Source organism: Mesoplodon bidens (assembly GCF_964165515.1).
Source record: "Mesoplodon bidens genome assembly, chromosome: 6".
Lineage (NCBI taxonomy): Eukaryota > Metazoa > Chordata > Mammalia > Artiodactyla > Ziphiidae > Mesoplodon > Mesoplodon bidens.
In genome coordinates, this window is record NC_138162.1 from 83,637,321 (window position 1) to 83,659,085 (window position 21,765).

At 39.5% G+C, this 21,765-nt stretch overlaps 1 protein-coding gene across 1 annotated transcript in view; it reads left to right on the forward strand.

Moving 5' to 3' along the window:
• RORB (RAR related orphan receptor B) overlaps window positions 1-21,765 on the forward strand; it is a 178,793-nt gene that overhangs the window by 132,371 nt on the left and 24,657 nt on the right. Inside the window, exons 3-4 of the mRNA XM_081236653.1 lie at window positions 48-189; window positions 8,651-9,052. Of these exons, the coding sequence (XP_081092779.1) occupies window positions 48-189; window positions 8,651-9,052 (544 nt within the window). The remainder of the gene's footprint in view (window positions 1-47; window positions 190-8,650; window positions 9,053-21,765) is intronic.

The following is a 21,765-nucleotide window of genomic DNA, read 5'->3' on the forward strand; positions in this document are numbered from 1 at the left end:
TCGCTTCTTATAAATTTATCTCCCTCCCATTCTCTTTCTCCCTCTAGGGATTCTTTAGAAGGAGCCAGCAGAACAATGCCTCTTACTCCTGCCCGAGGCAGAGAAACTGTTTAATTGACAGAACCAACAGAAACCGTTGCCAACACTGCCGACTGCAGAAGTGTCTTGCCCTAGGAATGTCGAGAGATGGTAAGGCATCGCCTTCCTACTTCTTACTTAAAGGCTTTCAAAATAGAGAGCTAGTGGGAAGCAGCCGCATAGCATGGGGAGATCAGCTCAGTGCTTTGTGACCACCTAGAGGGGTGATATAGGGAGGGTGGGAGGGAGACGCAAGAGGGAGGGGATCTGGGGATATATGTATATGTATACGTATAGCTGATTCACTTTGTTATACAGCAGAAACTAACACAACACTGTAAAGCAATTATACTCCAGTAAAGATGTAAAAGGAAAAAAAAAGGCTTTCAAATGTATGCTTTTTTTTTCATTCAAAAGTATTTAATTACAAGGCTGGATAACTGAAAAAGAATTTTCCATTAAAAACAATTTCAGAGCTAGAAAGTATAAATAATATACTGGCTGACACGTATATGTCACTCTAGGGCAGTGACATGATTAAACAGAAATGGCTTGAATCTTATGGATGCATCAAATGGATGCTTTGCTGGAGTCTGTTTAAGCTGCTGGAAGAATTCTAGACAAAGGGATAAGAAGAAAAGAAAACCACATGCTGGCAGTGTATTAAGAGGAAAAGTAAGAGCAAATAAATATATAGTATTGCCTATAACATAGGAAGAAAGGAAAGACTTTTCTGTAGCTCATGGAGCAACCTGTGCTAACTAGGTTAGGTGGAAGCCACATAGTCCTAGATCTAAAGGTGACCACTTGTCCAAGTTTGCCTGTGAATGAGGGACTTCCTGGGATGTGAGATTTTCTGAGCTAAAACTGGAAAGTCCCAGGCAGACCTGGACCACTTGGTCACTGGGTAAGTCTGACTGGTGCACAAGTTGCTTGGTATGTGGAGATGCTAAGGAACAGACCTTGCTTCTGTAGGAAGCCCAGAAGCTCAATTAATGGATGTGGACTATTCAGAGGCATGATGAAGGTCAAAAAGGCTGTAGCAGAGCTCCATGTCTTAGAAGGGTTCTGTAGATGGTGTCCTTTGCAGAATAGACTCGAATGTGTACTCCACCTTCACGCCCAATCCAAATGGGTGGCTTGGCACCCCAACTGAACTTCTTAGATTAATGAAAGAGGACAAATAAACTCACACAAAGAATTTCATCTGGCTTTATGTCCTTTTTTTTTTTTTTTTTTTTTTTTTGCAGTACGCGGGCCCCTCACTGTTGTGGCCTCTCCCGTTGTGGAGCACAGGCTCCAGATATGCAGGCTCAGTGGCCATGGCTCACGGGCCCAGCTGCTCTGCGGCATGTGGGATCTTCCCGCACCGGGGCATGAACCCGTGTCCCCTGCATCGGCAGGCAGACTCTCAACCACTGCGCCACCGGGGAAGCCCTTTGTGTCCATTTTTAAGTTTTCATCTAAATGAATTCTTTCCCCACTGACGTTGGCCGTAGCACTCCTGTATTCGATTATGAGCAGCCCTGTGCCCTGGGGCCATTTCTGTCTTGTTCCCACTGTATCCTCAGGGTCTGGTTAAAAGCAGGTACCTAAGTGTTGGTTGAATGAATCATGGAATTCTCTTTTACCTAGAGCCCGAGACACAGGCAAAGCCCCTGATACTCATTCTCTTTACATGAATCACTGTGGATTATGTGTCTCTGGTCACACTCCCTGTAATGAAGTTCAAGGCAGTGTGGACCAAAAAAGGAAAAAAAAAAAAAGAAATACTTCTAGATTTTAAAGAAATATAGAAAATTGGCATGCACTGTCTCTTGGTATAAAGGGATTTTATGAGTTATTGAATTAAATGTGGGCCTTTTAGTCATTTGGATAAATTTAGCTCTGCATAGATGGTATCTAAACATACACATTGTTTACTTCTTAGCTTGCATTCTCCAGATAGTTGCATCTTGAATTTTTGTTTACCATTTCTCTAATTTCCAGCCCACATAAACTTGTCTTGCACAAAAGTATACCAATGAGATATGTTTAACCCCCAAAATAAAAAGAATCTGACGTTGAGCCTTCCAGTTTATAGGTGGCTTCTAAAGCTACAAGATGTAGGTTTCCAAAACTTTTCTATGTATTAGCTGATTTTGTTTGTTTGTTTTTCTAGATTTGTTAATCACATACATTTACTCTTAGGGTAAATTGTAGCCCTGTGTACTTGCACATAACTAAAGTGAAGAAAGTGGAGGGTGGAGGTTAAATGGTTTTCAGAATTTCTTTAGTGAAATTCTGTGGGAATTTGAGTTGATAATTTTGCACTTCATTTCTGTAATATGGAGGCAGCATAATAATTGACAGTATCTGAAAAGTTTCATTAATAATTCTACAGAGTGACTAAGCCATTGCATATTTGCCTTTGTTGCTTCTTCCTACAATAAAAGGAAGTATCTATTTGGAAAGAGAGATCATGTGGGTCTGTGCTGGTGAACAGAATCATGAGCAAGGGATGGGCATATGGTCCAAGGCAGATTCAGTGACGTCAGCCCACAAAATCTAAGAGGTTGTCTGAATCTCATGACATAAAAGAAATATATTGTCGGGGTGGGGGTGGGGGCGTGGGTGGGGGCGTGGGGATCATTTATGGATACAGCCGCAGTCTATTCTCAAGGGGGAAGAAATTTACTACAACATAAACTTCTGTGCAAGAAAAAGCAAGATAGTATCTAAGGATGCTGAGGATTAAGGATAATGATCCATCTTAATTTTAGGTCCAGAGACAATCTTGAGGCTTCCAGGGACATCTTTCAAAATGCCTCCTAAGCATGGCTTGTGTCAAATTAATGGTGAGGAGAAATGCTCAGGAGTGATAGCAGGGGCGGGAATGAGGAGAAGAGGCTTCAGCAGAAGAAAAACATGATTCTCTCTAAGGGAAAACAAATTCTTCTTTACTGTTTATATAGGGGAAGTTTGTTATAAGCCTTGAATATATAGGGTACTTTAAACTAAACAAGTCACACTAATACCTGGGAAGCTAAACAGGTTTTATCTCCTATTGATAAGTAATGCCTAGTATGTGGTATCAAAGGATTATGAAGCCCTGAGGTTATGGTTAATTACCTATGTCTAGTAAGGGCTCAAGAATAAGAGGTAGTATGTGTCCTGCCACTAATTTATTATACCTACCTTCTACTGAGGAAGTAGATATTTTCAAAGTGCTTTAGCAGTAGTACCAGTAGCCAAGGTTAAGATGCCCTCACACCTAACTTCTATATACACACCACCCAGCTTCCCTCTGACATAAAGTAGCATCTTCATTTTAATATTTGCATTTGTTTTCTGTCAGTTATGCCCGGTTCCAAGAATATTTACTTCACCATACCTGGTCACTAAAACAATATGACTGCTAGTAGATTGCTTGATATAACTGTCGACTCCGCTGGACTTTCATTCTCTCCTGAATTTCAGCTTCTATAGTGGCGTATTAGTCATGGGAGATATATGAGTAGACAACAAACTCAGCAGTAACAAATTTGTTCGAATTTAGCATTGGCAAAGAATCAAAAGTCAGATCCACTTGGAATACATTATGTGTATAAAAAGGTGAAGGTATTGCATGTATATGTGCACTGAATCTTCTCCACCACTGTATTTATTTCTTTTTTTAACTGGACCCTTCACAAATGATACTTGCCGGAATCTTCAGTATCATTGTATTAGCACTACCAAAAAAAAACCCAGAAAATATTTCGGCATCAATAGGAAGATACTGCACCCCAAAGAAAAACCATTATACTCACCTTGCAGTAATGAAGTATGTGTCCTCCTAAGTGACATGCCTCTGTGAAAAAATGGAAGCTGCCCTACACGGGCAGGTGTCACAGATTTAGCTTCTTGTTATCCAGAATGGCATTGTCCAGTATGGTATCCACATGTTGCTATTTAAATTTAAGTTTAGATTTATTACAATTAAATAAAATTTAAAATTTAGTTCTTCAGTCACACTAGCTATATTTCAAGTGCTCAAAGCCACATGTGCCTTGTGGCTACCATATTGGAAAGTGCAGGAAACATTCCATAATCACAGGAAGTTCTGTTGGAGAAGTGAAGGGGAAGAGAGAGAATATTTTAAAATTATGAATAGGGTTGGGTAGACTGAATCAGATTTTTTTCTAAAAATCTTAAAGCACTATAAAAAGGCATAGCCTTGAAATTGTAAAGTTAAGTTAAGACTAGTTTACTTGATAAGTAGTGAGATATAAACATAAAGAATTTCACAGCCAAAGATAGTAAGATAAAATAATTTCCAAAAGGACTATGGAAAGTCATAGATGATAGTTCTACAACGGGGTTCCTCTTGACACCAAAAACATGTGTCTAGTTGTCATGTGGTAGGAAGCAGAAATCTTTGAAGAAGCATCATCTTTGTTTTATAGTTACTCCAAAAACTTCCATTCCATTTAGAATCCCACAATTCAAATAGATATGAAAAGATTTCCAATACTTTTGCGTAAAATGGTTCTTTGCTAGTGTGGGATCAAAATGAGGGTTAAGAGCATATCATGAGCAAATACTATCATCACTGAATATTTATAAAGCACTTGCAATGTATACAAATTGTGCTAGTTTCTTTGAGAGCTAGCAGTTTAACAAGAGGCTGTCTCCATACTCAAGTGAATCTCGTTAACAGAATAATTCAAGTTTGAGAGGGTCAAACACTTAAAATATGTGCCATTCTGATTAATGGGTAGTGGTAAGAAGAATGCAAGTACTTGAAAATATAATAGTAATATAGCCTTTGTTAAAATAGGCTCATGAAGTCATTTGTAGAGACATGGATGGACCTAGAGACTGTCATACAGAGTGAAGTTAAGTCAGAAAGAGAAAAACAAATATCATATATTAACGCATATATGTGGAATCTAGAAAAATGGTACAGATGAACCGGTTTGCAAGGTAGAAATAGAGACACAGATGTAGAGAACAAAGGTATGGACACCAAGGGGGGAAAGTGGGGCTGGGGGGTGGGATGAATTGGGAGATTGGGATTGACATATATACACTAATATGTATAAAATAGATAAGTAATAAGAACCTGCTGTATAAAAAACAAATTAAATTAAATGAAATTAAAAACATAGGCCCATGAATACAATAAATGTATTTATAAATAGTGACAAGAAATTATTTTTATATCAGGAAAGTTCAGTAACTTTACTTTGCCAAGTACTATAATTTTTTCCCAAATATGTCACCACTTTTATCACAGGAAGGGGCATAAAACTGAAACACTGGCTCATCAGTGTTTCTGAAATGAATGGAAAATTGATTCTAAAATAGTATTATAGTCATTGTCAGCAAAGTCCTTGATTTAGGATGAAGCCTGATAATTCCAAAATGTTGTGGAGCTTTAAGTTTTTTCTCTGAAAATATTTAAATTGCTCAGTGACTTGATAAGTCAATGTTTTTTGGAAGAGGCCTAGCTATTCACCATTGAGTGGGTTTTTGGGTGTTTACAGGGCAAAGAGCTTGGCAGCATACTTATTTGACACTGTTAGCTTTGATTGTGAGGTCTTATGGTTAACAGCAGAATTCTGAACCTAAAATTGTTCAGTATAGGGTCTTGACTGGGCTCGTTTCCATATCTGCTGTCAGCTACAGGTCAGTTCTACAGCTCTCCTGATTGTAGCTGGCCTTGCCTGAGATGGTGCTGCTCTGTTTCACATATCTTATCCTTCAGCAAACTAGTGTAGGCATGTCCTTTTCATGGTGGGGCACTCAATCATACAAGCGCTTTTTAAGCCTCTGTTTGTGTCACATATGTCAATATCCCATTGGTCCAGAGCAGATCACATGACCCTGAGTCAAGGGGATGGAGCAGGATGCCTGCACAGAATGAAGGGGCACTGCAAATTTACATGGGGTGGAGCAGGCAAATAGGCAAGAAGCATCAGGGTTATTAACGCAGTCAACCTACTACAATGTGTATTTCACCTAAAGTGTATAGAAATCTAAAGCAAGGTTTAGGTTTGGGAAAAAGTTTTAAAGGAGCCACTACATTTTTGTCTCCATGTCAGAAGAGTTCCTCGTTCTTAATTTTTTCTCCCTATAAATTTCAAATGAATAAATGCAAAACTATTCTACTAAAGTAAGTCAGAAAGTAGGTCTACTCCAGCCAAAACAAAAATCTTAACCTACAGCAGTAGACATAAATTTTGGATTCACCTCTCTATCTCTGTCACAAAGAGCTGTTCCAAATCTACAGGAATGCAAAGGACAGGGGGTGAGCGAATGGAGAAGCATGTGACATTTCTTGGGGGGAAAAAGTTTTTTCTGAACCAAAACTTACCATGATTTATTTTTTCGTATACTAAAAGGGTTTTTACCCCCTAGAGAATGATATAGAGTAAATTATTTGGAATGATAAAGATAGAAAGCTTTCTCTAAAAGCAACTACAGAATTCTGTCCATGGACAAGCTGAAAATACCACTGCAGTTAGGAGGCAAATATATTTGTCTCTGAGAAACAGAATTTAATGCCCTGTCTCTACAAAGTTAAACACAATGATTCAAAACCCTATAAATTCCATACATATGTGTTAGCATAGTTATTTGTTTTTCTCTTTCTGACTTACTTCACTCTGTATGACAGACTCTAGGTCCATCCACCTCATTACAAATAACTCAATTTTGTTTCTTTTTATGGCTGAGTAATATTCCATTCTATATATGTGCCACATCTTCTTTGTCCGTAGCCACATAGCACAGGGAGATCAGCTCGGGGCTTTGTGACCATCTAGAGGGGTGGGATAGGGAGGGTGGGAGGGAGACGCAAGAGGGAAGAGATATGGGGACATATGTATATGTATAACTGATTCACTTTGTTATAAAGCAGAAACTGACACACCATTGTAAAGCAATTATACTCCAGTAAAGATGTTAAAAAAATAAATAAATAAAGGAACAAAATCATTAAAAAAATACCTATAAAAATGACAACTGAGGTGGAATGGGGAGTTTGGTCTGTATTAACCCAATTCCTTGTCTTTATTCAGAAAAATTAGTGGATAATTGCCACTTGGTTTTCCTACTTAGGCAGTGTCAGAAAGCCAGAACACAGGTTTTTAAAGATTAAGGAGATAGGAAGAGCTTGGGCTGCTCTAAATCCATCCCTCACATCCACAATCCAGCAGGCAGAAAGGAGGAAAATGGCGAGCCTCAGGACACACACCTGCATGCAGTGCTTCCATTTACTCCTGTTATCCAGAGCTTCATCACAGAGACACACCTGGCAGTGAGGGAGGTTGGGAAATGTGGTCTCCATTCTGAACAGCCTATGCTCAGATAAACTTTGGTAGCTCTATAACCACTGGAAAGAGAAAATGAATATTGGAGGCATATGGGAGGTAAAACGGCAGCTGTTTCACAACAAGAATCTCTTCTGTGGGCCCTTGGTGCTGGAGAATTCTTAAGCACTTCACCATTTAGTCATTCTCAGAAGTTATTCTCATCAACTCTACTGACTGAGTCCAGAAATTGGACCTATTTCTACTCTCCATTTTCTTCTTCCCACATTCTCTGAGCTCCCACCACCAGCCAGTGACGGGAACAGTGTCACAAAAGAAAAGAAAGCAGAATCTCAAAAGGGAACCTCTAAGTTGACCCTAGCCCCTACCATTAACATGAGCCGAACGACATCATGCTTGATGATTCAGATAAGGTGGCCCCTCGCCTCCGGACGCGCACAGTCTTAAACGGGAGTTGACAGCATGTGAGGAAAAATGCCTCGATCCGCAACAGTTCAGGAGGTTAAGCTCTGTAAGAAACAATGCATTCAGATCAAAGCATCTTTCTATTACTCTGTGACCACTGACAGAGCCTCTTTCTCCTTCTTCCTCAGGATGGTTAAGGATTTTTCCAGGAGAGGGGGGCAGTATAAAACCTGGGGACGGTAGAGTAAGAAAGGAAGGGTTACCATTGTCTCACTAGCTGGGTATCGTATTCACAAAATTGCTGTTTTCCAAAGATTGTTTTCATTTGATCCCAAAATCCAATCGAAGGCAAATGATGTGGTTTCCTTGAAATTGTGTTTCTCACTCTGCTTCACACCCTTGGTCTTACCCAGCATGCTATTTAGAAAATAGTGAAATAATAGGGTCCTATCTGGCAATGTAGAAATCCTAATGCTTAGGAGGGAAGCTAATAATGAGTGTTGGTCTACATCTGAATAGGTACTATGTGGTAGTTTTGGGTTTTTGTGAATTCTTCTTTTTCCCGCAAGTAAGAAAGAACGAGGAAATATGCCTTCTAACTTCGTGTCAATGAGAAATACATCTATTAAGTTTGTACATTTCTTCCTCGCTTAGGTTTAGTTCTCACTATGCACATAAACCAGTACAGACACCCGTGAATATAGCCTTTTATCAAATGTGGAGTGCAAACGAATGGACTCTTGGGCTATGGTACTGGGACTTGGTGCATTTTATGTTGAGGGGACAGCCGTCCACGAGCCCTTGGACTTGAGGTGCTTAATGCGAATGAGAACCTCAAGCGCTGTTTTCTGCTTTTGTCTCCCACCCAGCTGTGAAGTTTGGGAGGATGTCCAAGAAGCAGAGGGACAGCCTGTATGCTGAGGTGCAGAAGCACCAGCAACGGCTGCAGGAGCAGCGGCAGCAGCAGAGTGGGGAGGCGGAAGCCCTCGCCAGGGTGTACAGCAGCAGCATCAGCAATGGCCTCAGCAACCCGAACAACGAGGCCAGTGGCACTTACGCCAACGGACACGTCATGGACCTTCCCAAGTCCGAGGGTTATTACAACGTGGATTCCGGCCAGCCGTCCCCTGATCAGTCAGGACTTGACATGACTGGAATCAAACAGATAAAGCAAGAACCCATCTATGACCTCACATCCGTACCCAACTTGTTTACCTATACTTCTTTCAACAATGGGCAGTTAGCACCAGGGATAACGATGACGGAAATCGGTAAGTGGAAATCTCCTTCCAGCTCATTTTTGGAAATTCTACTTTGAAATTGCCTTGGTCCTATTTAGTAAGATCATTTTCTTAGGTCTACGTTGAATCTTGCATTTATGGCTTCTAGCGAGGAAACGAATTGATTTTAAAATATAGTCTAATAACTGTCACTGTTCCATGGCCCATAAAAGTTTATTTCAAGCAAAGGAAGAAAGAAAAAATCATAAATAGAAAGATGCTATCTGTAAGGAACAGATGCTATCTGTTGAATTTGGGTTCATCACTGAAGGAAAAATGTTATTGGTATAAACAAGAAAATTTCATCAAGTGTTCAAAGTGATGCTATTAAAAGTGAAATAGGGCTTCCCACGTGGCACAGTGGTTGAGGGTCCGCCTGCCTATGCAGGGGACACGGGTTCGTGCCCTGGTCCGGGAAGATCCCACATGCCGCGGAGCGGCTAAGCCCGTGAGCCATGGCCGCTGAGCCTGCACGTCCAGAGCCTGTGCTCCATAACGGGAGAGGCCGCAACAGTGAGAGGCCCGCGTACCGCAAAAAAAAAAAAAAAAAAAAAAAAAGTGATATAGCTAAGGGATATAGAAGCAGTATGTAGTAACTGAATGAACAGGGCTCCAACTCTCCATCTAAGATAACTGGGGACAAACCTCAGTTTCCTTCTGTGTAAAGGCAGAGGGGTAGACCAGAAGACCTCTAAGGCTCTTGTAAATCTGAATTCAAGAATTCTACATGGGAATAGAGTCTGAATTACTGGCAATAAAAAGAGTGTAGTCTGGAATGTTACAGAAGGACAACAAATAAGCCCCTCTGAGCAGGGCAAGTCCCAGGCACAGTTGCATCGGTTGCAGGCCCTCCTGCTTCTGCAACGTCCTTCTTAAGGAGTGGTCTTCAAGAGTGCACTCTCTCTTCTGACCTGTCGCAGCTTTGTTTTACCCTGTTAAGCTTAGGAGTCTGTTAACCGTCTAATCAGTTGATTTTATTAACTAATTGCCATAAAAATAGGGATGTAGGTTTAACACATTACCCTCCTGGGTAACAGAGCTGTATGTTAACAGTAGCCCGGAGGAGCTAGCAGGCAGTGGCTACAGCAGGCTTCATGCAGTACTTAGTGCACAGGGAAAGCAGTGTGGATCTCGGGAGTCTTTGAGGCTTCCTCACATCTTGCCCTGAGCAGAAAATAGTGGTTAAGAACCAGGCTACCTGAATTCAAATCCTGGATCTGTCGCCTGTTGTTTCTCAATCCTGGTTTGCTCATCCTGTTTTTTGGTTTTTTTTTTCCTCAAAAAACGTTAGCTCACAGATCACACCATTGTTGTAAGAATTAAATGAGTCAATACTTGTAAAACAGAGCCATGTTTGGCACTGCACAAGCGCTCAGTAACTCTGAGCTGTTCTCACTTGTTCACCACGTGTTCAATCACCTTCTCTGTCTAAACTGTGAGTAGGAGCCTAAAGCCTACGAGTGTTTTAAATAAAGTTGATGTGAACACATAACGAAGGACACGCCATATGTATCTTGGCTACTTCTACCATCTGGTTGAGGAAGAAGTGACGTGACACAGTTATAAAACCTGAAACGCTATTTTTCTCTCTTAGCAATTCAGCCTGTGGCAGGGAGTAAAGAAGTGGTTGACATAGCACCTGTGACGACATCCACAACTGAGAGACACAGAAAACTACACATCAGCTCTAATAACAAAAATATTCATTACGTTGCTCTCCTTAACCTGTGACTATGTCGCAGGCACTTCACACACATTTAATTTTCACAAGCATCTTATATGATAAGTAAAACTATTACTCCCACTTTACAGATGTGGAAACAGAGGCTCAGAGATGTCTCATGACCTGCCCAGGGTCCTTTGGTTACTAAATGATAGAGCCAACTTCCATCCCAGGCTGTCTGATTCTGGAGTCCTTGTGCTTATCCATTATCCTGCTACTTGCTATGGGTTTAATATTCACAAACTGCATTGTCATTCGATAGGGGACCATCTGTTTAAGTGGAGTCACTAGATCTTTCCAAAAGGACATGTTAAAAGGAAAAGGAAATAGGCACCATTTTTTGCTTTTATCCTACTTAGTATCTAAGTTCCTGAGTTTGCTATTGATTGGGAACACATGTTTAAAACATACTGAAACAAAAACAATTGTTGGATGATCTGATCCATACCCAAAAAGGAAAGACTTCTAAGAATGCAGAAATCACAATTTCTTTGTGATTTAGAATCAGTAGGAGGTATTACAGAAAGAAAACTACAGCCAGAAACATCAAGTTCAAGTAACCCTACCCAGGTCATTCTCCTCCTGGCCTTGAGTCTATTCCTCTATGAACTAGAGAAACTCCAAATTCATCCAGATTTTCTACACAGACATTGACCCCAAAATGAACTAGCATTTATTTTTCTTACTTATTTCAAGATACTATTAGTCTTTAGAGATCTCTAGATCCGCCTTAAATTTCAGAGGTTTCTTCCATCAGACTTTCAGGGATGCAATTAGGTTGTCCTCCTAGGGCTTTCAAATTTAGCAGGCTCCGAAGCCTAAGTATTGCCTTGGTTCCCATTTTGTTAAAACAGCAATGCCATCTAGTGGACACAAACTCCTTCGAGTGTCGAATGGAGGCACCTATAAGAGCCACAGCAATGTGATGCACTGTGCTTTCCTGCACCGTCCAAAAAACTGCCACTCATTTCACTAAAGCACTAAGTCCATAACAGTCTAACTGGGCAGGAGGGCATTAGTGGTGTAGTACAGCAGTTAAGAACTTTGGTTCTGGAGTCGGGCTGCCTGAGGTCAAAAGCTCATTGTTCCTTTTCCCTCAGGCAGTTAACCCAACCTGAGTCTCAGTTGTAAACCTGAGATAATAATAATCCCTACCTGTGTGTGTGGATTAAATGAGTTAATATTTGAAAATTCTTAGAACAGCTTCTGTCATGCATAAGCCTCATTATTATTATTATTATCAATATAATTGATATTATAATAGTATTAATCTCATTATTACTTAATAACATTATTGGTCATTACCTAATTACCTGTTATTGAGCCCCTAATGGTGCCTAGCAATATTCAACTCTTATAACAACCCTATTATGCCTGTTATATAATTATTCATATATCCATTTTACAGAGGAAAACATTGAGGCTCAGAAGTTACACAACTTGTTAAAAGCAAAGTAAGCATGTGAACCCAGGTCAAAGTAACATCAAAACTATATCAGTTAAAATAGTTAAAAACTATTTTAACTATGTTTCTTCCCATCAAACAAAGGGAGCCCCTCCCAAGTTAATGGCATTCCCACAACAAGACCTGCTTGGTGCTTGCTGCCTACCTGACGTCCTACTGGGGGCGCTACAAAGGAGCTTACAGAGGGTGCATGCTGACATTTTGACTTGAGTTGATTAACAAGGATCTATACTAATCTGGCTGGTGACAAGTTGTTCATAGAAAGAAGCCTGTGCTGAGAAAAAAAATAGAAAATGTGGGGAATTCCCTGGCGGTCAGTGGTTAGCACTTGGTGCTTTCTCTGCCAGAGCCCAGGTTCAATCCCTGGTCAGGGAACTAAGATCCTGCAAGCCACACTGTGCGACCAAAAACAATAAGGGAAAAAAGAAAATGTGATTTTAGCCACATTCTGACTGGGTGAATTGAGGCTATATCACACGAGATAATTTTTTAACCTCACTCTTGGCTGCTTCCTCTCGTTTCTGAGAGAACAATGAAATTGTACAACCAGATCATGATTCTGATTGGGCCATTGTAAAAGCAGATTTTAAAAAAAAAAAACAGTTTTTGGATTAGCTCATAGAGAATACAGTCTTACAGTTTTGAAATTTTAATAAAAATCCATGTTTAAGAACCATAAAACATTACTAGCAACAGCATGCAGATCCCAAAAAGGCAATTAGTTGAGTGTTATGAGTCAGGAATATTCCCCCTGAAAAACCAAACTTGTCTTTCTAAAAGTGCACCAGAGGAACTACAGACTTCTAGGTTCAGGAACCCTAATAATAATACCTTATGGATAGACAGAAAATGCCTTCATGCACATTAGCCAATTTAAGCCTCCTACCAGTGCCTTCAGGTGGGAAGTGAAGAAATCATCCCATTGCTCAGATGAAGAAATTAAAGGTCAGAAAGAGTGAGTGATTTTCCCAGGCACAGAGTTAGTTAAGTGGTAAAACTTAAGTTCTTATGTAGCTCATTCTACTACTCTACACTTCCAGGCATTCTTTCAAAAACATATTCTTTTTTTTTTAAACATGTTTATTGGAGTATAATTGCTTTACAATGGTGTGTTAGTTTCTGCTTTGTAACAAAGTGAATCAGCTATACGTATACATATATCCCCATATCTCCTCCCTCTTGCATCTCCCTCCCACCCTCCCTATCCCACCCCTCTAGGTGGTCACAAAGCACTGAGCTGATCTCCCTGTGTTATGCAGCTGCTTCCCACTAGCTATCTATTTTACATTTGGTAGTGTGTGCCAGGCACTCAAAGCAAGGAGAACATGGTTCCTGTCCTCACCGTCTAGGAGGCAGGCATGAAAATAAGTAGCTGCAGTTCAACACCATGTATTCTAAATACTGAGCATGACGATACCACAAACTCTCCTGCAGGTGAAGAAGACGGGGGGCGGGGGGGGTGGGTATTGCTTACTCTGTGCCATAGCTCTTATCAGGAATGTTTTATTCCCATAGTCTTGGGACTCGAAAAGAAAATGTGGGTAAGCAAGGAGAAAAACATGAAACATTTCCAGAATAATATGCTTGGGTTTCTCAAAATCCCATAGGACAAAACACCATAAAATAAGAGAAGGGCAAAAGTAAGCTGCAAATTAATATTTAGGCATCAGGTTTAACTGGGTTTAGCAGGAATTTTACTTCAAGCTGGCATGGTGGAGGTGTTATATCTTTGCAAATAAAATTTTGCAGTGGTTGGTCGCAGGGAAAGGAAGCTGGCTATAGGAGGACTGGCAAACAAGCAGAGAGAGAAAATGGAAGGTCGTGTTTTTGCTCCCCCACTATAGCCCTTAGATGGGTTGGAGGATTCTGCAGGACTAATACTCTTAATGAAAGCTCATTTAAGCTCAAAGATGATTGACAGTGTATCCATGAGGTACCAGACAACAAGACAATTCAACCAGCCAAACAACATGCTTTTAAAAACAGGGGAAAAATCCATCAAATTAGTTTCAGTGCTAAGGGGATAGATTGCCTTTTACAAACATTATCTGAGTTTGCTGTTCAGTAATTTTCTCTCCAGATAAAGACAATGAAATCAATGAATTCATTGATCCCTCCTGGGTAATCTTAAATGTAGATTTATTTTCATATTCCCTTTGTGGTCTATTTATGGAGCCTGGAATTTTAAACACCAAAAATAAACCTCTTTTTTTTAGCAAATTCATCTATTACAGAAGCTGAGTATTAATAGAGGAGATTACAAAAAGGGATTGGCCTAAAGGTGATCTAATCCCTGTAATGTACTATTTTTTTCATCAAGGCTACGTGGATACATAGAAGGTATTTCTAGTGCTGTTTTATTGGGGGAAATTCTGTAAAAGTTGATGGTGTTTCAGTTATTTATTAAGAACCCCAAGCAGGTGCTATGGTCATAAGACAGCAGTTTCAATGACATAGGCTTTTACAGGTAAATATTTTACAGCTGCCTAAACCTATTAAGCATATTCAACTACTCATTCAGAAATGGTACAGAGAATAGAATTTAACTCCAGCTATGTATTTCCTATGTCCTCTGGTGGCACCTTTATCAAATACAGGTAGGCATTCAATTTAGGAGCAAGTACCTAGTAAGTCATTAGACTAAACTAATGAGAAAAAGCATACAAGCAGTAAGGGACATGAAAATCCAGTGTCAGTTCTTTCTTTCTTGCCCTGAGGGAAGACATCTTGTGAACTTCCATCATCATCTGACACCCCTGTCACCTTCACCCAAACACAGGTCCTATGCAGGCAGTTTAGGGAAGGGACATTGAAATTGGGGCTCCTGATGGCTAGTTCACATACTAGCCATGTGAACTTGTTCAAAATTAGTTCAGCTTTCTGGAGCTCTGTCTCTTCATCTGAAAAATAAGGCAGATGGGCTCAATGACTTTGAAGGATTATGGTTCTCCCAACTCCTGGTGGGAGCTTTGGCCATGTGCACAAATATTCCCTTTGTTACAGCCACTTCCCAAGGAGAAGGGTAGGGTAGTGGAGAGGAGGGGAGGGGACTTACAGGCAACTAGGCAATCCTGACTGATGCTGAAACAGTTGTCTCAAGGAGTAGGACCACACTTGGCAATTTCCATGGGGTGGAATGACCCTGTCAGCTATAAAGTTAATAACCACAGTCACATCAGAAGTGTGCACCAGTCTCTTCTCTTCATCCACACTCTTAAAAAAAAAAAAAATGAACATCAAGGACAGCCAGGAGCTGATCAATGAGAGGCTGGTGGCCAGTCTCAAACCATCCCTAGTTCATGTACAAAGTAAAGAGTGAGCCGCTGTATGGATACTTCAGGGCAAATCGACCTGTCCTCTCTGGCCCACTTCAACCTGACCACCTCCCCAAACCCCTCTTGAAAGAAAAAGGGGGACAAAACAATAAATATATGGTCTTGACTGAGCCCCAGGCCTACCCAGATCACCTTGGTCACTTGAGAGGGACTTACTTGACTCCTCTGAAATTTTCATACTACCTTGTTCTCTGCTTCCCATAGACTACATCCCAAGAGGCTGCTTATTTCCAGAATTGTGTCTTCTATCTCAAAAAAAAAAAAAAAAAAAGGAATTGCCCGAGTGTGGGGACTGGGCTAATCAATTCAATTTGTCACATTTCTGGGACCTTTACCATGGTCACAACTATAGTATTAACTAGTCCATGGCCATGAATTATTCTGGAGCATCCTGGGACAGAGGACACTGTAGTTCTTCCCTAGAGTCATTCAAATCCGTATCTTTCTAGATATCCTTTAACAACCTGAAAAAGATGTCTTAACTCACCTAGTAATATGTTGTAGTCACTCTGCTGTCGTGCTCAGTGCAATGATTCTCCACAACTGGAATAAATGGCATAATGTATACAAAAGCACTTTGGGACCAGCAAGGCTCTAAACATATATAAACATGATTTACATTATAAGCAATACACACATATATGCTCGGTTGAAGTACTTATAAACCTGCATATCTATTTATAGTAGCTGTATGCAGATTAACCACTACATGCTTGTACCTCTGTCAGTACAGCTTTCCTTATGTGCTAGCATTCACTGGATTAGGTAAATCTTTTAAATCACCTTTTCTATTTTGAGTTGAAATTATGCAAAACTGATCTTCCTCAGTAGACTTCCCCTGGAGATACTAGTTTGGGATTAATTTTTGACTCAGAATTCAGAACTTCCTAAGAAGATGCTCAAATCCACCAACCAAAAAAAAAAAAAAAATGCTATTGGGAAGCTATTGGAAAACCAATTCCAATTTATGCACTCAGTTTCAAAAGCCATAGTAGATATGAAATATTCTGCAGTAAGGAAGAGGGAAGGAGAGTTCATGAGGTTCTACCTATGACTTATTGAAGGAGGGAATGTTTATGCTTGTAAGACAATCTCTGAAGCAGCCCCACTGTTGACTAGTATTTCCCGCATTGCAAGCTTGACACTCACTCTTAGAAAGAGCTCTGAATCACTTTTCCCTTGCCTGGGATGAATAGGTACTGCTTTAGCCACATTTTCAAACACCTATTTTGGGAACAGCTGGTTGGGGTTAAAATGCCACATAGGCCATGGGACACAGAAATGTCAATTGATGGCCAGGTTGATGGAGCTTGATACACTTTGGTTTTCATTACCATGGTATACAACCAACTTAACAGGCTCTCCCTGCCAACCAGTACAGGATTTATTTCTGTGATATTTACAAATGTGGGGAAACCTGTTGGAAATGTTTCTGGCTGGAAAGACTTTTTGTTTATTTTATTTTAGGATGTAAGCTATAGATAAGGATATATGACGATGTACCCTTACTACTGAGAAGAAATTTATTATTTAAATCTGAGCCCTATTTATGCAGACTATTGTGGAACTGCTATTTGGTTTTCACACAGGTTTGCTCCAGGAACATTTGGTGCTAGACTATTTAGAAAACACTTATTTTAAAGCATTAGTCAATTAAATGTATTATTTAAGCAATCATTACTTTTAAAAATTTAGATTAAATGTTTGAAAATGTAAAAATTGCCTCCAAAGATTTCTCCTGTATTAGTTCTTCCTAAAGGTCAGAATTATATTGGCTACATTTCCAAAGGGGGGTAAGGTTGGGGAGGGATTGCTTCTGTTTAAATTAACCGTCAATCCATATGTCAACAAAATCCAAATAGTAAAGGTCAATCCTAATGATGGCCGTGAGCAATTTCCGTAATTAGGTTTTCATCATCTGTGACCCGCTAAGTGTCCTTTGGGTAATGTGTGGAGGTGTACTTTTTATTTTTTATTTATTTATCTTTTTGCGGTACGCGGGCCTCTCACTGTTGTGGCCTCTCCTGTTGCGGAGCACAGGCTCCGGACGCGCAGGCTCAGCGGCCATGGCTCACGGGCCCAGCCACTCCGCGGCATGTGGGATCTTCCCGGACCAGGGCACGAACCCGTTCCCCCGCATCGGCAGGCGGACTCTCAACCACTGCGCCACCAGGGAAGCCCAAAGGGGTGTACTTTTTAAAAGAGAGTAGGGAAATATTTTCGTGGGCTCTAGATTATCTTGTTTTTGTTTGTTCTAAGACACTTCAAGTACTTTTAAGACTGTGAGCTGTACTCCCACCTTCTGTAATTTGAAAGACTCTCCCTTGTGAGTCAAAAGAAAGAGACATTCCTATTTAGCCCCTTAGACTCATGTTGCCATGCTTTTACACAGCCCTTAGAAAGTATCACTGCTGCCAAATCTTTCTATGGATAGAAAATCAAACCCAAAGAAACTAAGACTTTAAAATGTTAAGTGACTTCCCAAAGGGCGTGAAATAAAAGGCTCAATGGGTTCATATTGGCTTCCTCCATCCTACAAGCTGCTTTCCTTAAAACTCACCAATTCTAGGGCGTTGAAGTACGTTGATCTTTTCTGATTATTCTGTGAGGGAGGTCTTTTACTATGAAAGTTAGCTTCAAAAGGTAATGTTTTTATACTATATTCTTAATTTTCTTAGCTAGTTTGAAGAAAGGGAACTGTAATTTCCCCAAAACTAGACATGCACTATTGCAATGAAACAAAACACTTGTGATCCAAGACAGCTTTCCATTATTAAATTATTAAGAAGGCACCCTCGTAGATAATTTGTTTTGCTGTGTATGACGTTTTTTCCTTTGGATATACTCTGCTTAAATACAAATGCCCTATGGACTCTTTCAGTTTTTTTCTTTCTGCTTTAGTTTCAGTTTTCTTACTTCCTATTAAAATGCTCTCACCTGAACTTCCTGAAATTTGATAAAATTTTAACCATTTTATTTATTAATCTGTTCATTCAGTCCTTTCCCAGATATTATTACTTGTAGTATTAATCTGATTTTTTTCACTGTTTTTCTCTGTGTTCATATTTTATTGAGTTTTATCACATTTTCATCATTTTTATAGTTAGTAACAATCTTATATTTTGTTAATATATTTTTCTGAAGCACTTTAAGAACATTTTGGTTCAGATCTACATGAAGTAAAAATCAGCTATGCCATTCTCTGATGTAATAATTGGCAGTAGAATTTGTTTGAAAATTTGAAGCTTTCCTAATTCACTGGTAAAAGAGTAATGAGTGGTTGGACATTGAAACGGAGCCAACAAATAAGTTATGGGTTATTTATGCCCCTAAATTCTTCTTTAAAAGATTTGAAGAACTTAAATGCTGAAAATATTACCTCCCTATTGAGGCTATGGATCACTAATAGATGGCTGTTTTAAGCTTAAATATTGATGTTTTTATGCTGGTAGCACAATTCTATTTATGCCCCCAAAATAATCGTCTCTAAATAGAGATTAGAAAAATCAGAAAGGTCTCGAAAGTAACATTGTCCTCTCTGACACTCATCTATTACACACTAACCAGCAGACTTGTTCTATTTAATGACCAAAAACTTATAAAACTGGTAGTCTGTTGTCAAAAAGACAAAATGCACACTTGGTTAAATGTTTCACCTTTAAACCAGTTGTTCTAATATATTAGAGTTACTGCCTCAGAGTGTGGATTCTGAGGAATCTTGATATTCTGAAAACCTAATGCAGGCACTTAAAACTTGCCTTGAGCAAGTCCATAGAGATATCCTGCCATTAATTCAAAGCAAATCCCCTAAGAATTCCCCTTTCACACTAGTAGTATAAACTAAACAGAGAATTGAGCAGTTCTCTAGATCCTTAAGGCAAGTGATAAATTAAAAATTCATTAATCATTTTGATTGAGGCTGAGATATAGTATTATAAGAAGAATACTTCCAAGTTTAAAAAAAAATCCCTTATGGAGGAAAATGAATAGGGGGTATAGTTCACCAAGAAGAAACCATCCTTTCTCATGAAGAAAAAAAAAAAAAGGAGGGGGAGGAGAAAGAATTAGGGACTTCAGATGCAGCCCCCTCTAGTGCTATATATAGCTTTGAGTCTCAGCTTTCTCGCCTTGATACAGTTGGGCCACGGGTGCTCTTGGTAATAACACTGAAAGCAGCAGTTTTTAAAGATACACTCAACTTTCCCCGCTCCCAGGATGTGGGATTCTAATGAAACCACCCGTGCAATCCGTGTCTGAGACACTGTAGCCTTTGGAGAGCGCCATTTGCTGAAATGTCTAGTGAGAGCTAAAATAAGCCCCTTTGGTGGAAAAAACCCGCTGAGTGGTTGAAATCAGAGCTGCAGAAGGTCACTTGCTATTTTAGTAGCTGCAAGCTGGTCCACATTTTATAACATTACAGTTATAAACAAGAAATTGTCACCTTACTTGTCAGTTTACTTACTTTTCACCAAAATAAGCAGATGTAACCTTTTGTCTACATAGTACTAGGCAATTTAGATGACTTCTTTCCAGACTTTGCTTTTCTATATGAATTAAGACTTAACAAAATTTATTTTTCATATATTTCTTTAATATTACTTCAAAATATTATTTTTCCACAATTAATTTACACAAAATATTATTAACATTTACACATATCATGCACATCTCAACCACCTGTAAATACCTTAAGGAGGGACTTCCTTCCTACTTCTTTGATTTATTCCACAGATCACAGTGATGATTGATGAGGATCACAGTGCGGGGGAGGGAGCCAAAGTTGCAGAGAGAGACAGGAGACCCAACTAATTTCTGGAATTATTTAGATACAGTCCATTTGGAAATGAAGGAAGGAGGTTAGTTCCAGCCCCAGGGTTCTACAATTTTTGCACACACTATTGAGAATTACCATCAATTTTATTCTAGTTTTCCCTTCAAAAATTTAATTTCTCTCTTCTTATTGCCTGTCATAAGTGGATTTAAGATTACCCCTAAAGCTTCTAGGGAAGCCTAACAATTGTAACAATATTTTTCATCAAAAATGATAAAGTATATTTGCCTATATCAATTATTTTTTAAACCTCTTTATTGAGATATAATCGACATACAAAAATCTGTCTGTATTTAATGTCTACAACTTAATGAGTTTGGAGATAAGTATACACTCATGAAACCATCACCACAACCTATGCCAAAAACATATCTCTATATCAATTATTTTAAAGATTTCTAGGATTATTCTTTCATTTGTATCACATGTTGTCATTTCTATCTCATAAAGTTACTTAATACCTGAAGTTACAAATTCTATTAATTAGTTATAAGTCTTGGGTTCCAATAAGCCTTCCTTCAAGAATAGTATAAGGGTCAAAGTCTAAAAATAAAAACAGCAATTTTATGGGGAAAAAAAGAGATGCAAGAGAAAGTGAGAGCAGGATATTTTTCATGAAATTAACAAATAGAAAATAAGGATCATGGACTTACTATTAACCTATAATTACACACCCAGTTTTCCCTTGCCAGCATCAGTGTTTACATTTCCCCTCATCATGACTGAAAAGGAATGACTGGACTGAGCATATACAATTGTTGTTCTCACTCCTTGTTGTTGTTTTATTAACTATCAAACAGCCCACATACTCTTAGTGAAGTGGACAAAGCTCTGTCTCACTGATACATACAGAATCTTAACTACTGAGAAGATATAGCTGCATTTTCAGGTCCACTTAAGAAATCTCTAGCCTCATTCCTGGTCTCAGGAAAAGGAGAGTGTAGAGTCCATGGGCGTCACCTCTGAAGGTGGTTGAATTTCCCATTATTCAGTCATTATTCAGTCATATTTCTGTTGCACCCATTATCCCGGCACAGTGCGTGCTGACTCCTTCTTCAACATGTGCTTTCTGCAGCCCAAGCTGGTTAAAGGATCTGAAACTGGGCTCTGAGAAGCAACAGCAATCCAAATCAGGGAAACGGATGAAGGGTGTGCGATTGCCCAGAAAGATTCCATATCCCCTGCTCTTTTACCTCAGTCTTTTTGTCTGGACTTTCTCATGTGGTTGGTCCCTAGAGATGACAGCGTTTACTATTACCTTTTCTATTTTTCCAGGCAAGGACTCTTGAAAGTTCCTTTGGCTCCCAGCAGGAACTCTGCATACTGTATTCATTGTCTCTCCCTTTTGTC